This window comes from Hippocampus bargibanti, linkage group LG16 (assembly GCF_051943395.1).
Source record: "Hippocampus bargibanti isolate YZ-2025 linkage group LG16, ASM5194339v1, whole genome shotgun sequence".
In the NCBI taxonomy this organism is placed as follows: Eukaryota; Metazoa; Chordata; class Actinopteri; order Syngnathiformes; family Syngnathidae; genus Hippocampus; species Hippocampus bargibanti.
The window spans coordinates 15652600-15674011 of record NC_142749.1 but is presented as its reverse complement, the minus strand read 5'-3'; the positions used below and the strand labels follow the sequence as shown (position 1 = coordinate 15674011).

Sequence of the window (21412 nt, the reverse complement as noted above, 5' to 3'; positions counted from 1 at the left end):
ACTGCATAACAGTAAGAGAGGACAGTAATTTCATTTGTGCTGTATGTCATGCATATTAGCATATTTGAAAATAAAGCTGACTTTGATATATTAGTAGAATTTGATAATGTACATTATTATTATTATTATTATTATTATTATTAGTAGTAGTAGTAGTAGTAGTAGTAGTAGTAGTAGTAGTTGTAGTGGTGGTGGTGATAATCTTTTAATTTGACACAAGAACGGAAGTAGCATGTTCATGCATAACCTTTATTTTGGAAGAAACACACGGAAGTAGTGTACGTTATCACGTTCACTTGATGCTTTATCTGTTGGGTCTGCTCCCCGGGACCGCAAGCAATAGCACTGTTTTCATCAGCGGGACTCTGGCTCACTTTTTAACGGACTGACAACCGTGGCCGCCCGGGAGTATCATTCTTCTTTTTCAACCCCAGTCGACGTCGAAACACTTGGACCATTTTTCCTTAATAAACTTTCGGACTCTTTTGTGTAGTTTTTATGTCCAGAAAGAAGGATGCAACCCCCACCGAGAAAGGTGAGATTTTCCCCCCGAACAGTTTGCGTATAGCCTCGGAAGCTAACATCATTCGACGAAGTGGTGCAAACTTAATGGTTGCCAGACCACGACGGTAAAAGGTCACTTTGTCTTTCACATTTTGCTGACTTAAATACTTTAGTTTTGCGTATATTAAGAATTAAATTGCCTCCCCAAAAGCGAAGAATACTTATTAAAAGCCTATGTGCCACAATTGTAGTGGGTACGGTTACGTTTAATGTGTCCCCCGTTCCCATTCGAATTAAATGACATTTTTACCCCCCAGCTCGAACGTCACATTTCCGTTCTTTTTTATCCGTATCTCACTCGGGTTTCCACGATTAACATCACAGAGGTGTTACATCGGCGCGCAAGTTGTTCAGTAAAGCGGTTCTTAAGATTAAGTAAATATCACTTCTCTTCACTCGACTCCCGCACAAAACAAAACAAAAAAAAACTAGCGGACGGTTGCCAGATCTAAGCGATAGTCGTTTTTGTGTGTGTGTATCTAATTACAAGTGGTCCACGTTTATTGGGATCTCCATTTTCCACTAATATTCCAAAAACATGCACGGGAGGTCAATTGAAATAATATTGTCCTCAGGTGTGAGTCTGAATGGTTGTTTGTCTTTGCCTTTATTAGTCTCGCAATGGAGAAATTTACATTTCACAGCAGCAAAGTGATAGAAGGAAGAGGAAAGGAAAGAAAAAATATAGAAAAACAAAATACGGAAGCTGTTGGAAAGGCAGCCACTCTTGTGGCGCCATCTTGAAGTCAAAAGAACCCAAAAACTAACTAACAAATAATATGACAACACAAACGTCAGTGTAAGCTCTCAGTTGTACAGGAGTGATCCATCCAAAATAGATTCTAAAAGTAAAAGAAGCTATTTTCATAAAACTGCAAAACCCTTCACTAAATCGCCATGGTGGGGTGAGGTTCAATTTGGATCGTTCCTACAACTGACATCGTAGGCAACATAGGCTTAGTTATGCTGATGAGGTGATACCAGATCAAATGGGCCAATCAGGCCAGTCATAGACCTCGTACTCAAGCAGGACAATAGAAGTAATCAGTCAGAACAATAGATGTAATCAGTGTAGCCACAGGGAGTAGTCCTCTGCTCCCCCCCAACCTGAGAGTAAGGACCAATCATAGCAGAGTCCGGCACCGCCACGTCTGGACAGTAGGGATATATATAGGGCCAATACTACCAGCAAAGAGATTTTAGTTCGCTGACGAAGTCTCTTGGATAAGAAGCGAAACGTCCGACACCTTCAAAGAAGTACAGATGACGGCTGAAGAAACCTTCTCATCGACGACAACACAAAGACACAGAGTGTCATTCATTCTTCAGTGGAACAGTTTTCATATATTTGCAATTTTGTTGATTTGATAGTAATAATAATAATAAAAATAATGAAAAAAAACATACTTTGTTATCACCTCCTGCAGGTCCGGGTCACTCAAGAGCTGAAACACACTCACAGCGAGCAGCTAAGCAGACTGCACGTCAAACACCAGGCTGAGTGTGACCTCCTGGAAGACCTGAGGTGAGCTCCCGGTGTCCTAAGAAACTGTAAACATCCCCTTTTTGCCTCTGTACAGTGATATGTACCTCGGTTTCCGAACCCCTTGGCTTACGAACTTTTCGGTTTACGAACGTTAAATTTATGAAAATTTTACCTTGGCATACAAACTATTTTTCGGGATACACACGGAGCTGCCACAATGAGTGATGTGTCCTTTGCGTACGAGGCCGTTCTCCTAAAAGAAAATGGAAGCCGGCTTGTGTTGGTCCTCTATTCCCCGCCCCCAGTCATCGGTTGAAGCCACGTGATTGGTCAAGAACGCAGCAGTGAGGGGGGGGGGGGTTACAGATAGAGAGAGTCAAGCCATTCTCCCCCAAAAAATGGCTGCCAACATTTTTTTTGTCCTCTATTCACTGCATCAAACATTAAGAGTGAGAAAAGAGTGTGATGGTGTGAGAGTGATAGTTCAAAGGCAGAGTGTAGACTGCAAGATTAAAATTCCCATCAATCAGGCTCCACAAATAACCCGCACAAGCTATCTGTACACTTGATGCAAAAAGCTATCAACCCAGCTAAACAGAACACAATTGATGAGGAACTAGGTAAAATTATCGCAGAGAAGGCACCTACAAAGGGATCATTCCTCAAGATGGTGAAAGAAGAAGGCTACATTCCTCATCAAGTGTTTAATGCTGATGAAACCGGCTATTCCGTTCCATCAAGCCATCAACGACCATCACAAAGGTAAATAAAATGATTTTATTATACAGTGCAGTTTATTTCTTTAATTATAATACCATAGCACATTTATTATACATAGAATAAGGTATATCTTGTGTAGTTTTAAGGCTTAGGAAATTAGAAAATAGTGTTTTATGGGGACCTGGGAACGGATTATTCTTATTTTAATGGTTTCCTATAGGAAATTAATTTTTGGGATACACACTTTTCACCTTACACACTCTGTCTGGGAACCAATTAAGTTTGTAAGCCAAGGTATCACTGTAAATGTCCAATTTTTTGCATCCTTAGTGAGAACTTCCTGTATTTGACTTTTGACAACAACAACAAAAAAATAACAAGACACATTATCCGAGTGTTTGAGTAGCAGACAGTATTGTTCCCCAAAATGTATTTCAGAACTTGATCAGTCAAAGGTCGCGGTTGTGTTGTTTTTTTTTTGCCACTTCCTGTCTGTGGCTGTCGGCTCTGAACCTTAACAACAGCTGGCCGTCAAAACGTGGGACAGCCGCCAGATGTTCTCAGCGCTGACAGAGCGGTTGAGGAAGCTCCCAGGAAGTTACGGCAGATCGTTTGGAGGCACGGCGCTCCAGTCCGGACATGTTTACTGGCTTTGTTACGTTTTTTTTTTTCACCACCTGGGGTTACTGACCTCTTCTCTTTAACGTCTTGCTATAAATTATACCCGGGGGATCCCCGTCGCTTTGTTCCGCGGCTTGTAAATCAGCTTAGATGCGTTGGAATGCTTTTTTTTTTTGCACTCTTTGTTGTCAAACTACACATAAAACAAAGAGAATTTACATTTTTGTTTGCCTTAAGTCCGTTGAGCTCAATGGCAACAATCGCTGCAAAATGCTAACCATTAGCATCATGCTTACAGACAGCATTCATGGTCATGTTGTAATGTCAACAAAACATGCGAAAAATAAACTAACGCTGGGAAATAGTGAAACATGACTTTCATTGCACATTTTGCTGTCAAACTAAACATAAAACAAATAACGTACGTATTTCTTTGCCCTAAGTCTGTTGAGCTCGATGGCAAGTCGTTGCAAAAATGCTAACCATTAGCATCAGGCTAACAGACAGCATTTATGGTCATGTTGTAATGTCAAACAAAATCTGCGAAAAATAAGCTAATGCTGGGAAATAGTGAAAAATGACTTTCATTGCTGTCAAACTAAACATAAAACAAAGAGAATTTACGTATTGCTTTGGAATAGATGCCAACAGTCACTGCAAAATGCTAACCACTAGCATCAGGCTAACAGAGAGCATATATGTGATGGGGTTTGAAGGCAATGGATATAGATGAAAAGGTTTCTTTAGCTGTCATCTGTACTTTCGCTCCTCATCCGAGAAGCTTCGTCAGCGAACAAAAATTTTGCTGGTATAAATTTTAGTTCGCTGATGAAGCTTCTCGGAGTAAGTGTTTCGGAGTAAACCGCAACATCCGAGAAGCTTTGTCAACAAGCTAAAATGTTTACCTGCAAAATTTTTGTTCGCTGACGAAGCTTCTCGGAGTAAGTGTTTCGGAGAAAATTGCAACATCCAAGAAGCTTCGTCATCGAGTGTTTTTTTTAACCCTTTGTGAAAAACTATTACTGCAGTTTACTCCGTCACCGTAGTTGTGAAAACATTTGTCTTCGTCCGCAAACTAATTATTTTTTACCACCAAAATTTTAGTTTGCTGACGAAGCTTCTCGGATGAGGAGCAAAACATCCGGCGCCTTCAAAGAATCTCTTCATTTTTTTTCAACTTGACAAAGAAAACAACTACAAAAGAAACTAATAATAAATGGTGCAGTACAAAGGAAGACATTTTTGATGATTTTTATAACTCACATTTGTCTTTTGCAGGACTTTTAGCCAAAAAAGGGCATCTGTCGAGCGGGACTACGCCCAGGTAATGTAACCACCTTCCGTGTTGTAAATCTTGATGGACCTCTTATCCGTTAATGATTATTTAAGGTGTCACAATAGTGCAGCGGTTGCGGAAATTTCATGTTCTCATATACAGTTATACCTTGGCTTACGAACTTAATTGGTTCCCAGACAGAGTGTGTAAGGCGAAAAGTGTCTATCCCAAAAATGAATTTCCCATAGAAAACCATTAAAATGAGAATAATCCGTTCCCAACATAATTTTCTACTTTGTAATTTTCTAAGCCTTAAAACTACACAAAATATACCTTATTTTATGTATAATAAATGTGCTATATTATAATTAAAGAAATAAACTGTGCTGTATAATAAATTAATTGTATTTACCTATTTGTGATGGTCGATGGCTTGATGGAATGGAGTGGCCGGTTTCATCAGCATTAAACACGTAGCCTTCTTCTTTCACCATCTTGAAGAATGATCCCTTGTGCCTTCTCTGCGATAATTTTACCTTGTTCCTCATCAATTGTGTTCTGTTTAGCTGGTTTGATAGTTTTTTTGCATCAAGAGTACAGATGGCTTGTGCGGGTTATTTGTGGACCCTGATTGATGGGAATTTTAACCTTGCAGTCTACACTCTTCCTTTGAACTATCAAAGTTGAAACAAGTCAAAATGTCACTGTTTTCTTTCTATTTTCTGTGTCGTCTCCCCTCACTGCTGCGTTCTTGACCAATGACGTGGATTTAACCGACGACTGGGGGCGGGGAATAGAGGACCAAAACAAGCCGGCTGCCATTTTCTTGTTTCATAAATGTAACATTTGTAAACCGAAAAGTTCGTAAGACAAGGCGTTTGTAAACCAAGGTATCACTGTATGGTCACGAAGACGTGCTGTCCATCAGATGTTGTTTTGAAGCCACAGCTTCCAGAAGGACGTCAATCGGACATCGGACGGAAAAAAAATGCGATGTTGTGGCGTTTCAACCCCGTGAGGAATGTCCCGCACCGCTGCGAAGAGAGGGGCCACGTCTGCAGTCCTGCCCTAGCAACCCCGAAATGGCTTCTTGCCAATTTGTCCCGAGCACTTCCTCTTGTCTCTTTGCCCGACCTTCTGAGCCACCACGCAAAAAAAAAAAAATATCCCATTTTCACCAACGTGTTTATGTAGTACGGTGAGAAATTGAAAAATACAGACACTCCCCAACTTGCGAACGAGATACGTTCCGAACGGTCGGTCGTAAGTTGAATTTGTTCGTAAGTTGATTCTGTGCTATATTTCGTATGGAATGTATGTTAAAGAATAGAATGTAAAGGTTATGGATAGCTGTAAATGTATAAGGAAGAATTTTAAAGTTGATTCTATACTTGACCGAGAATTGTGATATAATCACTTTTTGACTCTTATTTTGAAATTAGTATCTTGACACCTGCAAGCTTCTTTCACCAACGCCTCCGATTTGCTATTCACGGCATAGCCGGCCGGCGTTGAAAATGGCCTTCTCTGTTTTGGAGGCTTCTTCCTCCGCCAAGGCCAGTTCAGTCCAGTTGCGCGTGTTGACCCACAATGGGCCGGTTTGTCAGGCCTTGGCACCGGGACCCCCTTCGGAGCATCGGGTTCAGAGACATCTCCCCCACCTCGGGACCACATAACCCAACATTCGGTGGGATTAAAATCGGATAAAAAGTCACAAGTGATGCAAATTAAAGCGGTGGTTGGACCTCATTTGTCGTTTTGTTGCATGTTTACTGCGTGAAACTATTTCTGCTTGGGTTAACCTCACTGTTTGCGAAGGTGCAGCGTTTTAATATCTCTTTAGGGCTTCGTTTTTAGTTTCTGTGAAGCGAACAGGTGAACGAGTTCAAATCCGTGGCAATTGGACACGTCCAAGTGGAAGCTTACTAGTTAGGCAATTGTTAGCTAGATAGCGAATAGCTAGCTAGCCAGCCAGATAGCTAGCATAACAACAGCTGAAGCTGTAACAAAATGCTAACATGGACAAAAGGCAAATGCTGGGGAAGTGAAATACATTGCCAGAGGTCTGACAAGCGCTTTATCGGCACCCCTCCGCAAGAAAAACCGAACAAATTGGGCAATGGCGCTTCACGTCACAGTTTTCAATTCCCGAATAAATTCGGGAATGGCAGCGAATGAGTCAATATCTCGTCAGGATTTCTATTAATCTAATAGGTGAACTAGTTCAAATCCGTGGGAATTTATCACGTCTATCTGGGAGGTTGCTATTTTTTTTTTTTTTTTTTAATATGTGTTGGCGTTGAAGTCAGACGTGTTGTCAACACTTTTTTTTTGTCCTCCAGGCCCTGCAGAAGTTGGCCAATCAGTACCTCAAAAGAGAATGGCCCGACAGCCTTTCAGAGGAAGCGGATCACAGGTAAGTGGAACTGGGGAGCCCTTTTCCTTCAATTGAACCTCTTTAACATTTAATACAAGACCTCTGCGGGCGCGCAATGCAAGATCAGGTGTCTCTTCTTACACTTTTCTTCCGTTGCTTCCTTCAAAGCCCCACATTTCAGCCATTTCCCCCCCGGGTGCGCAAAAACCACTCCGCTGTTGCTTCAGCTGTGTGTGTGTGTGTGTGTTTGTCGCAGGAACATGTATTGCGTATGGAAGGCGTATCTGGAGGGAACTGTCCAGGTCACCCAATCCAGGATCAGCGCTTGCGACAACTACAAAACGCAAGTTGCCGAACCGGCAAAAACGGCACGGTTGCAGAAGGAGCAGCAGCTGCGCAAGGTAATGACGCCAAACGTCCGAGAAAGTCGCAGTCCACGCCGGCTCGGGTTTCTCTCACTTGTGTTACACAAGCGCGAGCGTTTGGACTGTCCCGCCGTGGCATTTCGGTCAGTTGAGGAGTGCGTCTCCGTCTTCCCGTAACATTTTACAGTACGTAGTTCCAATTGAGATTCTTCTTGGCTGTTGACGTCCATCGATTCCAGCACTGAAAAATCAAAATGAAATCATCATTTGTCATTCAAATTAATACCAACTGAGATTGAATCCGCTGTTATTATGACAGCCTTCGAGTTTCGGCAATTTGCGGAAAATAAACAAATAAATACACAATTAAATAAATCAATGAATCAATAAATCAATACATGAATACATAAAGACATAAATGCCGAAATGCAGAAATGCATAAATGCATAAATACATACAGTAAAAAAACTAAAAAAAATACAAAATTTACAAATTATTAAATTTCAAAATTTTTAAATTACAAAATTTAAAAATGTAAAATGTTTACATGTTTAAATTGAAACTTTAAAACAATTAAAAAGATTTATTTTCCGCAATTTGCAGAGAAAAAAAAATAAACAAATAAATAAATACATGAATACATACACAAAAAAACAAAAAAATACAAAATTTACAAATTTTAAAATTTTAAAATATACAAATTTTAAAAATTTAACATTTTAAAATGTCAAATTTTTAAATGTTTAAATTGAAACATAAAAACAATAAAAACAATAAAAGAAATGTAAAAAAATAAACATTTACAAAATACATAAATACATAAAAATAAATAAATGAATCCCACCCTCTTGTACCTCTGCCAGTGTATCGAGCGGCTGATGAGCATTCAGGCCGAAATGCAAGAATCCGTCAAAGACCTGACCAAGAGCAGGAAGAAGTACCAGGAGGCGGAAACCATGGCGCAGGCCGTACGGGAGAAGGCCGAACTGGAAGCCAAGTAAGAGTCAATTCGCGTGCTAACTACAGCTGCAGCAGGTAAGCCTGAGGTGCGGAATCCCTCTCTCGCCATATTTTACATTCGAAAAATCTCACTGCCACCAAACAAAACAACTCATATCATGATTTAAATTCCGCTTTCACCGCACAATTTGCAGGATGAAGTTGCCATTGTTTGCATATTATACGAGAAATCCCTCCCGCATCTGCACTTGAGTAAATAATCCTTCCCTCTGGGGTCCCATTTACGTAAATACACTGTTAGCTAACGTTACTGTCCAAAGATACACGGGGAGGGAACAACGTCCCGTCGCGTGATTCATAACAAACCGCTGAAATGTAATGTTAGCGGTTAGCATCTTAGCAAGGCACCCACGGGACCTAACCTGTTCCCACGTCAACCTTATGACACCACACATGGATAAACTAACTAATAAACTGCAATGACTCTCTGGACGTCCCAGCTGCTCGTAAATTCGACCGCGCCGATGGCCTGAAAACCTGTTCGCGATTTACGCTCCCCGCGTAAAAAAATTTGCTCACGTTTTTGTCTTTCTGGCTGGTCCGTCCGTGCAGGTTCAAGTTAAGCCTCTTCCAGTCCAGATCGAGTCTGCAAAGGGCAACTGTCAAGGTATGGATGAATCTACAGTAAAGTCTCGTTATATCGATATTCAAGGGAGTCCGAAAAAATATCGATATAACCGGGACTATCGATATATCCGACCCTGTTTGCATGTAATTTTCTCCGTGCGTGCATAGAAATAGTATCGATATAACCGGGACTATCGATATAACCGATATCGATATAACGAGACTTTACTGTATTTGATACGAGAGACGCGCTCTGCATTTTCTGAGCCGCTTCCTGCGTTCCAGCTCAAAGCCAAGCGGAGCGAGTGCAACTCCAAAGCCACCCACTGCCGCAACGACTACCTGCTAACGTTATCGGCCGCTAACGCTCACCAGCAACGCTACTACGACACCGACCTCAGCGATTGTCTCAAGGTGCAATGTTTGGAATCATCGAATTGACGAGAATGAGACACATGAAATAAAATGTGTTCTTTGGGATGTGCAGGTGCTAGATGGTCGGATTCACGAGCAGGTGAAGGATTATCTAGTATCGCTGTGTCAGACGGATCTGGAGAGCTACCAGGCCGTGCGCGATGTCTTCACCAAGCTCTTGGAAAACTCCAACGGGGTAAGAAAATGCCCTGCCGGCTGGTGATTGCCGACGTGGCGACTGATTGGAAATCTTTCAAAATATGCGCGGTAGGTTCTGCAGGAGTTCCATCAGCAGATGTTTGTGGAGAAAAATGCCGTTTTCCAGAAAGCCGCTGACTTCTCGTACCAGCCCATCGACACGGATACGGTAAAAAAATATAATAATCGCACATTTCATTTTACAGGATACGTTTTTTTTCTGTGGGTGAGCAGCGGCAGCCACACGCGCCAGCGTTCACTCAATCTGGAAGTAACTCAAATATATAGCAAGCTAGCTAGCGAATAGATAGCTAATAGCTAGCGAATAGATAACAATCATAATACATTTCATTTATCAGCGCCTTTCAAAACTCAAGGTCACTTTACAGTCACAGGATCAGTTTTTCTGTGGGTGAGCAGCGGCAGCCACATGCGCCAGCGTTCACTCAACCCAGAATAACTCAAATAGATCAAGCTCGCTAGCTAATAGATAACTAATAGCTAGCTAGCTAAAAAAATAATCAAGCATAAATGTCAAACCCGACCCATGAGTGACAGGTATAAAGTTAGCTAGCGACTTAGCGGCTATCTAGAAGCTAACATAGCCGCCTGCAACTTCTTTCTCTGATTATTTTTGCGAAAGTATGTCATAGACATGTTACGAAACAATTATGTTATGCCGCCATATTTGTCAAGTGAGCGATAAAGTAACATTTACTTTTTATTAACATGTTTTTGTAACTTTTTTTTGGACATCCTGACAGCGATCGCGTGGCGGCACGACGGCGTTTAACAGGCGGGCCCCATCGAGCAAGCACTCAAATGATCTCATGTGAAAGCAGCGACGCGGACTTTGATCACTTTGCAAACATGCACTGTTTGCCCTCGTTGCAGGCCCCCACACCCCCCGCTTTTAATGACGTCGTATACCCCCCATTTAATAATAATAATAATAATACATTTCATTTATAAGCGCCTTTCAAAACTCCCAAAGTCACTTTACAGCCACAGGATAACTTTTTCTGCGGGGGAGCAGCGGCAGCCACACTCGCCAGCGTTCACTCAACCCGAAAGTAACTCAAATGGATAGAAAGCTAGCTATTAGAATGCTTGCTAGCTAGCTAATAAATAGCTAGCTAGCTAATATGTTTCCTGACTCAAATAGCTAGGTAGCTAGCTATATAGCTAATAGATAGCAAGCTAGATAGATAGCTAATATGTTTCCCGACTCAAACAGCCGGGTAGATAGCAAGCTAGATAGATAGATGGCTAATAGATTGCTAGCTAGCTAACAGATAGCTAATAGACAGCCAGCTGGGCAGTTAGCTAACTAGCTAGATAGCCATATAGCTAATAAAAGTCCTTGAGAGTTTTGAAAGGCGCTTATAAATGAAATGTATTATTATTATAAATCGCTAGCTAGATAACCAATAGTTAGCCAAAATGGAACTGTATAGTGCCACTTAGCAGTTTTTTTTTTGACAACGATACTAGTGCAGCGTGTTCTACCGGAAACAAATTCCTTGTGTGTCCTACCTACTTGGCAATAAAGATGATTCTGATTCTGATTCTGAGTTAATAGATGGCTAATAAATAGCCACCTACATAGCTAGCTAGTCAAATAGCAAGTAGATAGCAAATGGTAAAAGTAACTAATAGATAGAAAGCTAGCAAGCTAACAAATTTGCTAGAATTAACATAGAAGACATTATGTAAGCCTCGCTTCTGATTCGCTTCCCCGAAAGGTCAAAAATTACCCGAACCGACTTCCCCTCTGAGGCTTGCATGCTTTGATGTAATGTATATTAATTGATGACACACACAAACACACACGTACATCCTCCACGGCTGGCGCTTTGCCCTCAGTAAACACTGCACAATTTGTCCAGGCTGCAAACGCCACCGTTGTTTTCGTTGGACGTCCCAACAAGTGGCTGCCTGTTCCCTAAAGAAAACATTAATGGTGGACACAAAAATCTCCCGCCCACCCTTTACCCTCCCGTGGCCACGCCGCTTTGGTCAGACGGAAGGATCCGGTTAAAAAAAAAAAAAGGGGGGGGGGGCGAAAGCAGGAGGCAAGGAGGGGCAGGAGGTGGGCCGGGCCATGTGAAAAGCAGCCATTGTGAGTAGGCCTCATCAGAGTGCGCTGACACCCCAACTGGTTCTGGTTGCGCTAAAGCAGGGGTGTCAAAGTCAGCGGGCCACATTGTAGTTCGGGAACCCATTAGAATGTTTAAATCCCTTCAAATATTACATATAGAGCACACAGCAAATTAATAAATAACTCGTTTTCAAATCTAAAGTCAATAATAATGACGTTTATTGTGATTGACATCCAAAAATATGAAATTTTGGCTCAGATTTTCGCAATCATCATGGAATTTAACAAGTTTGATTTGCTTTCGCGGGCCGAAAAAAATGATGTGGCGGGCCGGATTTGGCCCGCGGGCCTTGACTTTGACACCTGTGCGCTAAAACAATTACGAATCTGTTCATGTTGATGATGGCGTGGTCCTTTCCTATTGAAATGTCAAGCTAACAGCTGCTCGGCACGTCACTCAAGTAGTCCTCTATTTTCAGCACACTGACGTGTTCTTGGAAGGAATGTGCCGAGTTGGCGGCACTCCTCTTTTTTGTCACTGTCATCTGTCTTTTTTTATTATTATTTTTTTTTTTTTGTGGTCCGTGTGTCATCATCATCATCACAAAACAAACAATCTCATCTTTTGAGTTTAACTCATTCGCTGCTAGACGATGTGGAAAAATGTGTCCACTCCAGTGCCAGGGTTTTTGTCATTTTCACTCAAATGGCAGGACCCACAAGTTTTAGGACGACATAAACATTAAATTCAGCGAAAGAAACCTTAGATTCTCTTCTTTCATCAGGAAAAAAAGGTAATTCCCAAGTTATATGGGTTTGGAGTTATCTGAGCTTGAAATGGGGGCGGATTTACAAAATACAATACATACATATTGGTTTATATATAGCGCTTTAACAACAGCTGAAGCTGTAACAAAGCACTTACATGGACTAAAAACAAATGCTGCCCCCTCGTGGAAAGGAAAAAAAAACATTGCCAAAGGTCTGACCAGCACTTTATCGACACCCCCCTGCAAGAAAAAAATACAAAACTTGAACAAAGCAAGCAGCGGCAGCCACACGCGTAAGCGTTCACTCAACCGGGAAGTAACTCAAATAGATGGAAAGGTAGCTAATATATAGCTAATACCTCGATAGCGAGCCAGATAGATAGCTAATAGCTAGCTAGATAGCTAATATATAGCCAGCGAGAGAGCCAGCTAGACAGCTACTATATAGCAAATAGCTAGCTAATAGCTAGTTATGTTTTGACAGACTCAATATAAATATATTCCATCCTATAATCATTTCCGATTTCCATGTATTGAGAAACATATCAAATATTATTTTGTGACGAGATACCAATTTATTTTGTTTGTTCCCCCTTCAAGGTGACGCATCTACTAAAAGAGAGCGGCACAACGGAGGATCACAGCCTGGATAAGGAAGCCCGCAAATGGGCCAGTCGAGTAGCCAGAGAGTACAAAACTATCATCCACACACAACGGGTAAGAAGACCCAAATCGCTGGAAAAGGTGGTGAGCAGGGTGCGGAGGGTCCAGTGGTACACAAGAAAGTACAGAGTTCAGTTAATATCACTCATGGTTTTGCTCTCGATGACTGGCAACACCAAAAAAGTGATAATGATTATAATACTTTTCATTTGTAAGCGCCTTTCAAAACTCTCAAGGACACTTTACAGTCACAGGATATTTTTTCTGCGGGTGAGCAGCGGCAGCCACACGGTCAGTCAAGAGCCAAATTTGTTTTTTTTGTCCGGTCTACTGTCCGGTTAAATCGCGGCGCCACGAAATAGTAGCGTTGAGCACATTTTGATATCTACAAAGGACAAATGGTGACAATTTGCTTGTGGGAGGAACACGATGGGATTTTATAGCACTGCTCTGACGTTAAAGCTCAAAGTCAAGTGACCACTGACCTCATCTGGGAGTCTTTTCCCCGCAACACTCGTATCAAACAGTAACCAGGAAATGAGTCACACTATTGTAAGCAAGATGGGGAGGGATGGCTGGTTTTTGGCTTTTATTTTGAAAATCGTGCTTGTGTTCAGGTCTTGGAGGAATTCGGGGCTCAAGGGAACTCTGAGCAGAACGCAGGAGAGCTGGAAGCCAAGATGGAAGTAGCGAGGCAGAGTCTGCGGAGGGCAGAGGTAACAGAGATGTGTGTTTGTGGGGGGGGACTGCGCCTGTCAACATGACACCAAAGCGCCACCTGCTGGTTGAATGTTACAATCACGCACTCGAAAGGAAATAAAAACATTGATTTTATTAATATACAGTGATACCTCAGCTTACGAACTTAATTGGTTCCCACAAAGTGTGTGTAAAGCGAAAAGTTCATCTGCCAAACATTTATTTCCCATAAGAAACCATTAAAATGGGAATAATCTGTTCCCAGGTCCCCATAAAACATAATTTTTGACTAAATAAGCCTTAAAACTACACAAAATATACCTTATTTTATGTATAATAAATGTGATATTGTATTGTAATTAAAGAAATAAATTGTACTGAACAATAAAGTCATTTTATTTACCTTTGTGATGGTCGTTGATGTAGTTGCCTCTTGATATCTGAGTGAAGTTGCCGTGCTTTCTCTGTGATAATACCCTCACTCGCACTGTCCCATGCTAGCTGCTTTTCATGAATCCAAATCAACAGAAGTTTTTCAACCTCTTCTATTGCCCGAGACCGTTGCTGAGACATCACAGAAACACCCTTAGCCACACGTAGCAATGGTCGACTTAGCATACTGGTACAGGGACGCTAAGTCACACAAACGCACACCTCGTTCGTGTTTTTCAATCATCTCCTTCTTCTGCTCAAACATAATTTTCTTTTGTGTCCTTTTCAGCTTAACACTCGCCTGTGGTGGAGTCTTTTTAATTGCAAAGGTACTCCACTCAATAGCAAACCACATCTGCACTCGAAAAGGGTGTGGAAAACGCGTCCGCCAGCCACTGTGGCGGTGTGTGTGGTTTGGTTCGTCTGCCGAAAAGTAGTTCATATGCCAAGATTATATTCTCACTCATTTAATGTTCGTAAGGCGAAAAGTTAGTAAAATAAAGCATTCGTAAGCCGAGGTATCACTCTATATTAGCTTAAACATGAAGAATCATAACGTCACCAGATGGTCTTTTGAAAGTATGGCTTCAATTAAGCCTGTACTTGCCTAACCTTTCTTATTCGATGTTTATCATCACACTTTTGCTCACATCCGTCGTGATTACGTTTGTGTGCCGCTCTGCTAGACGGTAAAGGCGAAGGCAGAGGCCCGTTTGGACCTGCTGAGGCAAACAGGTGTCGGGGTGGAAATGTGGTTGAAGAGCGCCATGAACCAGGTGATGGAGGAACTGGAGAACGAGCGTTGGAACAACCTCAGTGTCCACGATCCTTCGCTCTCCGTAAGACATCCAACCCATTATCTTTCACCTTTTTTTTTTTTTTTTGAGCGGTCTTTCATCGTGTTGGTCTCATTCCCGAAGGCAACGGCCGACTTGGAGCGTGAGGAGGACGAGGAGGAGACGGAGGATAGCGGCGAAGTATTAGACGACAGCAGCTCCAGCCCCTCCAGCACGTTGAAAAACTACCCCCTCACCTGCAAAGTGCTTTACTCCTACAAGGTTAGGAGCCATCGTTTTAAAGGACAACCGACACCCCTGGACAAGTTGCGTCCATATTTTGTAAAATCACTTCAAATGACTTCTACTGAGCAAATTTTACAAAGATTTTACAGCACATAGCTATATTTTACGTTTTAAGACTTGCGCTGAATATTCAGGAAGTCTTGTTTTCGAGTTGATGACGATGCCCTTTGTGACGTCACGGAGGGAACGCTCCTGACCCAGAAAGCGACACGCAATGCATTTTGGGTACTTTTTTCATCTGAAAACAACATTTTGATCATAAAATTAGAAGGAAAAGTACATAAATAACCCGATGGTGAATCGTTGCGTGTCGCAGCCAATTGCGGTAGAACGCATAAAGAAGGTGTTAAGTTGACACAAATTCCCAGCGGACAAATCAGCCCATTTCCAACGGAGCTTGTGCGCCATCTTGTACATTGGAGTCCAGACGGCTCGAATTGATACGGTATGACTTCTTTAATCGATTGCAAACATGTATTCTTTCCTCTTCAGAACTATTTGAATCATATTCATAACTGGATGAGTAACAAGAAAGCATTTTCTCCAAATCTGAACTCTCTGAAACCATTGTTTTGATTCTCGAGCAGGGTAGTTTGTGATGTCACGAACAAAGGGGGCGGGACCTTCTGAAACTCACCATTTTCTGCGTCATTTTGAAGTAGTTTTAGGACACTTTAACTCCTTTTTATTGGTGTTTTGCATTTGACTAAAAATATACTGTTTTGGGTATTTTAGATTATATAAAAGTTTTTCTGATGTCAGTTAGGAAACAAAAAAATGGTGTCCGTTGTCCTTTAACTCATTCGCTGCCATTCCTGAATTTATTTAGGAATTGAAGTGTGAATCCGCTTCAATTCCAAGCTGCGGCAGTTCCACATATGCGCCCTTTATCCGTGCAATGTTATCTCCAGGCCTCTCAGCCAGATGAACTGACCATCGAGGAGCAAGAAATCTTAGAGGTCATCGACGACGGTGACATGGAAGACTGGGTGAAGGTAAGCTTTCACCCTTGACCCCAATTGACCTATTTCATCACCCTTGACCCCAATTTTCCCCAGGCCAGAAACCGCTGCGGCCAGGTCGGCTACGTCCCTGAGAAGTACCTGCAATTGCCGTCTTCCAACAGCCTGCTCAGCATGCTGCAGTCTCTGGCCGCGCTGGACGCTCGCTCGCATTCGTCCAGCAACTCCACCGAACCCGAAACTGAGCTTCCTACAGGCTCTATGAACGGAGACTCCAGTGGTAGGGTGTCGTCAAAGACCCTGTACAGAAACGTATACAGAAAAATGACCATAACAATAGATATACAGGATATGACTCCAAGCTGCATTTTGAGCTGACACCCTAAAATGCTTCTTACGGCAGTCACGATATACAGTGATACCTCAGCTTTAGCTCACGAACTTTTCGCCTTACGAACATTAAATTCGCGAACAAACCACATGGAGCGCCACGGCGGCTGGCGGGCTAGTTTTCGGCGGGAGAACACCAAACCACACGGTCGAACAGCGCCACGGTGGCTGGCGTATTAGTTTTCGTCACCCCCTCTCTTTAAGTGCAGATGTGGTTTGTTATCGAGGACACTTTTTCAATGATGGGACTGAAAAATACCCCACCGCAGGCTCGTGTTAAGCCGAAGAGGACATAAAAAAAATTACGGTCGAGCAGGAGATGAAGGAGATGATCGAAAAACACGAACGAGGTGTGCGTTTGTGTGACTTAGCGTCCCAGTACCAGTATGCTAAGTCGTCCATTGCTACCATCCTTAAGAACAAGGGAGCTATTAAAGGTGCGTGTGTTGTCTAAGCAACGGTCTCAAACAATAGAAGAGGTTGAAAAACTTCTGTTGATTTGGATTAACGAAAAGCAGCTAGCAGGGAACAGTATGAGTGAGGGTATTATCGCTGAGAAAGCACGGCCACTTCACTCGGATATCATCAAGAGGCAACTACATCAACAACCATCACAAAGGTAAATAAAACAACTTTTTTATATAGTACAGTTTATTTAATTACTATACAATAGCACATTTATTATACATAAAATAAAGTATATTTTGTGTAGTTTTAAGGCTTATTTAGTACAAATGTATGTTTTAAGAGGACCTGGGAACGGATTATTCTCATTTTAATGGTTTCTTATGGGAAAAACATGTTTTGAAGATGAACTTTTCGCCTTACACACACTTTCTGGGAAGTTCGTAAGCTGAGGTATTACTGTAATTTGAAACCGGAAAGCTAACTCTTTAAAAATATATATATATATTTGACTTACCCTCCGACATATTCAACAGTATCGTTTGCCAAAGCGCTGTACGACTACGCCGGCCAGACGGACGATGAGCTCTCCTTCCCCGAGGGCGCCATTATTCGCATCTTGAGCCGCGAAACCCACGAGGACGACGGCTTCTGGGAAGGCGAGTTCAACGGCGTCGTCGGCGTATTCCCCGCCGTCCTGGTTGAGGACCTTGCCGGCGGCGCGGGCGAAAACGGTGACGGGCAGAAAGACGGCGGAAATATTCAGGTAAGAAAGGAAGCCGATTGGATTTTATTGTTATGGATCATTCAGGTGGTTGTAATTGCCACAAGATGGCGGCAAAACACATCCAAATCATGTTATTTTCATCCCCATATTTTTTTTTCTGCCTCTTCATATCTCAGTCTTCCCCCTGTGAGCGCAGCCCCTTCCATGTGGGGCCCCTCCACAGCAGCCCCCTGCAAACGCCCACCACCTCATCCTCGCCGCACTCCAGCCCCTCCAGCGTCGCCGCCTCGCCCATCGGGCAGCCGCCCGCCTACCACAACGGGCACCACCGCCCGCCGCCCGCCACGCCGCACAAGAGCGCCTTTCACAGTACGCTTTATCATATAAAAAAATATACTGTGTATGTCCCCATCATTAAATTCAATACATCTGTTAAAAGTAAATAATTAAATTTAAAAAAATGATTTGAGCAATGCATATGTAATGATATGAGCAAATCATATTTGCTTGTTTGACTAGTCATGCCTGGCTACAGCCCAAATGGGGCATGCGCTTAACCGCGCTTAACCGAAATGCTCGAATAAATAATAATAATAATAATACATTTCATCTGTAAGCGCCTTTCAAAACTCTCCAGGTCACTTTACAGTCAACCCGAAACTAACTCGAATAGAAAACTAGCTAGCTAGCTAATAGATAGCCAATACTGTAAATTGTCCTTGAGAGTTTTGAAAGCTGCTTATAAATTAAATGTATTATTATTATTATTATTAAGTTTCTATTAAGTTCTAATTATTAGTATTATTAAGTTTATTATTCTTAAGTTTTATTAGATAGCTAGCCAGCTAATGAGAAAGGTAGGTAGAAAACTAGCTAGCTCTCTATTTGCTATCTACCTATTAGCTATTGAGCTAGCTAGCTAGCTCTCTGCTATCTAGCTGGCTATCTGTTTAGCTTTTGGCTATTGAGCTAGCTAGCTCTCTTTTTGCTATCTAGATGGCTATCTATCAGCTTGCGAGCTAGCTTTCTATCTGTTTGAGTTACTTCCGGGTTGAGTGAACGCTGGCGCGTGTGGCTGCCGCTGCTCACCCACAGGAAAACTGATCCTGTCACCGTATCGTGACCTTGAGAGTTTTGAATGGCGCTGAGAAATGAAATTTATTATTATTATTATTATTAATCGATATCTAGCCAGCTATCTCGAAAGATATATAGCTAGCTAGCCAGATAGATATATAGCTGTACTAAATGTGGATTTTGTCACTTGAGGTCCGGTGCAAGGTTCCCCGCCGCCCCCCAAATACCCCGAGAACGCATCTGGCAACATTCGACCTGTGAGTAGTAATCTCGAGTCATTTTTTAATTGATTTCATGTAATTGATAGTTGTCCATGTTAAGCTTCAGCTTTTGTTAAAGCGCTATATAAATCAATATGTATTGTATTGTATTGTATTGTATTCAGTCAAAAGACAAACTTTTTTCCCCCCTCCCCTCACTAGGTCCGAGCAGCTCCGCCTCCCCCCAAACAGCACCCCAGGGGTCAGGTCAAGCGGCGAGAGGAAGTAGAGATCACCTTGGTGTGAAGTACAGATGTATCGCCCCCTAGTGGACGCCTTTCACGGCCAGTGCTTTTTTTTGCAGGAATTCAAAACAAACGTGCCTTTTTTCTCACCTTTGGAAAAAACAACCTCTCCATTTTCATTTGAACGCTTTTTTAGTTTCATGTGAACAAAATGGCCGACGAAACATTGGTTTCAGGAAGGTAGAGGGGGGTGTGAGGCTGGTCCTGAATCCCCCTCCCTGTACCCCACACCCAAGACAAACACTAAAAGAAGGGAAAAGTGGCAATGATGTGAGTAGGATTTTTTTTTTTTTTTTTTTTTGAAAGACTGCCATTCTCCCTGTTTAAAGGACAACCGACACCTGCGGACAAGTTGCGTCCATAATTTGTAAAATCACTTCAAATGACTTCTACTGAGCGCATTTTACAAAGATTCCACGCCATATAGCTATAGTTTACGTTTTAAGACTCACGCTGAATATTCAGGAAGTCTTGTTTTCGAGTTAATGACAATGCCTGACGTGACGTCACGGAGGGAACGCTCCTGACCGAGAAAGCGACACACAATGCATTTTGGGTACTTTGTTTGGTCTGAACACTCCGTGTTGATAGTGAAATTAGAAGGAAAACACATAAATAATGCGATGGTGAATCGTTGTGTGTTGCACCAAGACTACTATTTGATACTAGTTGACACAAATTCCCAGCAGACGAATCAGCCCATTTCCAACGGAGTTTGGGCGCCATCTTGTGCATTTTCCGGCACGCTAACGGAAGGACTTCTTTAATCGATTGCAAACATTTATGCTTTCCTCTTCAGAACTATTTGAATCATATTCATAACTGGATGAGTAACAACAAAGCATCTTCTCCAAATCTGAACTCTCTGAATCCATTGTTTTGATTCTGGAGCAAGGCAGTGTGTGATCAATAGTAACGTCACGAACAAGGGGGCGGGACTTTCTTAATCTGACCCATTTTCAAGCTCATTTTGTGGCAGTTTTTGGGACACTTTAAGTCATTTTTATTGGTGTTTTGCATTTGACTAAAAATATCAGCCTGCGTGTTTTGGGTATTTTAGATGCTATCAAACGTTTTTCTCATGTCAGTTAGGAAACAAAAAAAATGGCGTCGGTTGTCCTTTAAATAACGCTTGGTTTAAAACAAATGGATCCAAAGCGTCCTGAGTTTCCGTTCATCTTACCCAGATCACCAAATTCCATTTCAAGGGATTTTGCCCGTTCTTCTGTCTTCTGATGATGGAATTTCACAGGTGTGAAAGATGACTTTTTGTTCCTGTATGCGAGGGAAGGGCAAGTGTTCCCGTTGTTCACACAATGAAGCACTTTTTTTGTGTCGTCTTTATCGTTCAGTATTTTGACTGTCAACATTTCTCCTCTTTTGTTTACCATATGTATTTGGTAAAAAATAATTTTCCTCTATTGCGTTATTTAGCCTTAAATAGTTGCTTTAAACATCTTATTGAGAAGCTTATCGTCGTTTTAAAATAGTTTACAGAGAGCTTGGATATGGATATCCATACAAATTTATTAGCACAATTTGTATTCTTTTATTTCAGTTTTTTGATTTAAGGATTAAAAATTTAGTTCCACTCGATCTGCGTGGTTAGTTTATAAAAAAAAAAGGATATCTGTCAGCCACGTTGCTGTTTTCTCTTTGATCTCCTTGAGATCTGAATTCCATCAAACTTATTTTTGAAGTTTGCGTTTACCCTCTTGTATTGAAATAAGGAAAAAAAATAAGAGAAAAGTGTCTTTTACCCTGTTTAGAGAAGTTAACAGGCCGCTCTGTTCACCAAGTTAGCGCTGCAGTAAACTGCCGAGCGTCATATTTACACATACAAGTGGATGTTTTACAGTATTTATTGTGTATAAATAAATGTGAAATAAAGAATAGCATCAATAGTGGATCGCTGGTATTCTTCTCTTGTGTCTGTCAGCAGGATTCACATTCACCTTTTTTCGTTGTAATATCAGACTTCATTATTTATG

General features: G+C 41.8%; 1 protein-coding gene across 2 annotated transcripts; it reads left to right on the top strand.

Moving 5' to 3' along the window:
- The first annotated feature begins 33 nt into the window (after positions 1 to 33).
- On the top strand, positions 34 to 21328 carry LOC148886659 (F-BAR and double SH3 domains protein 2-like). Of its 2 annotated transcripts, XM_089016273.1 has the most exons (20): positions 34 to 535; positions 1992 to 2089; positions 4670 to 4715; positions 7010 to 7083; positions 7301 to 7445; positions 8273 to 8406; positions 8982 to 9036; positions 9282 to 9410; positions 9484 to 9606; positions 9682 to 9777; positions 13080 to 13196; positions 13760 to 13858; positions 14960 to 15112; positions 15194 to 15331; positions 16267 to 16350; positions 16414 to 16597; positions 17649 to 17878; positions 18016 to 18208; positions 19109 to 19173; positions 19339 to 21328. In XM_089016273.1, the coding sequence occupies exons 1-20, from the start codon at positions 515 to 517 to the stop codon at positions 19420 to 19422; spliced, it is 2268 nt and encodes a 755-aa protein (XP_088872399.1). In that variant the 5' UTR covers positions 34 to 514; the 3' UTR covers positions 19423 to 21328. The 2 variants fall into 2 exon arrangements, with proteins under 2 accessions (XP_088872399.1, XP_088872398.1); XM_089016272.1 differs by having other exon boundaries at positions 14960 to 15331.
- Positions 21329 to 21412: the final 84 nt, after the last annotated feature.

Bases quoted from the DNA above. Each gene is read 5' to 3' on its own strand.
- LOC148886659 (XM_089016272.1), top strand. From the start codon at position 515: ATGCAACCCCCACCGAGAAAG. The intron at 2,090-4,669 runs GTGAGCTCCCGG...TGTCTTTTGCAG, and splicing joins GACCTCCTGGAAGACCTGAG to GACTTTTAGCCAAAAAAGGG. The intron at 15,332-16,266 runs GTTAGGAGCCAT...TGTTATCTCCAG, and splicing joins AAGTGCTTTACTCCTACAAG to GCCTCTCAGCCAGATGAACT.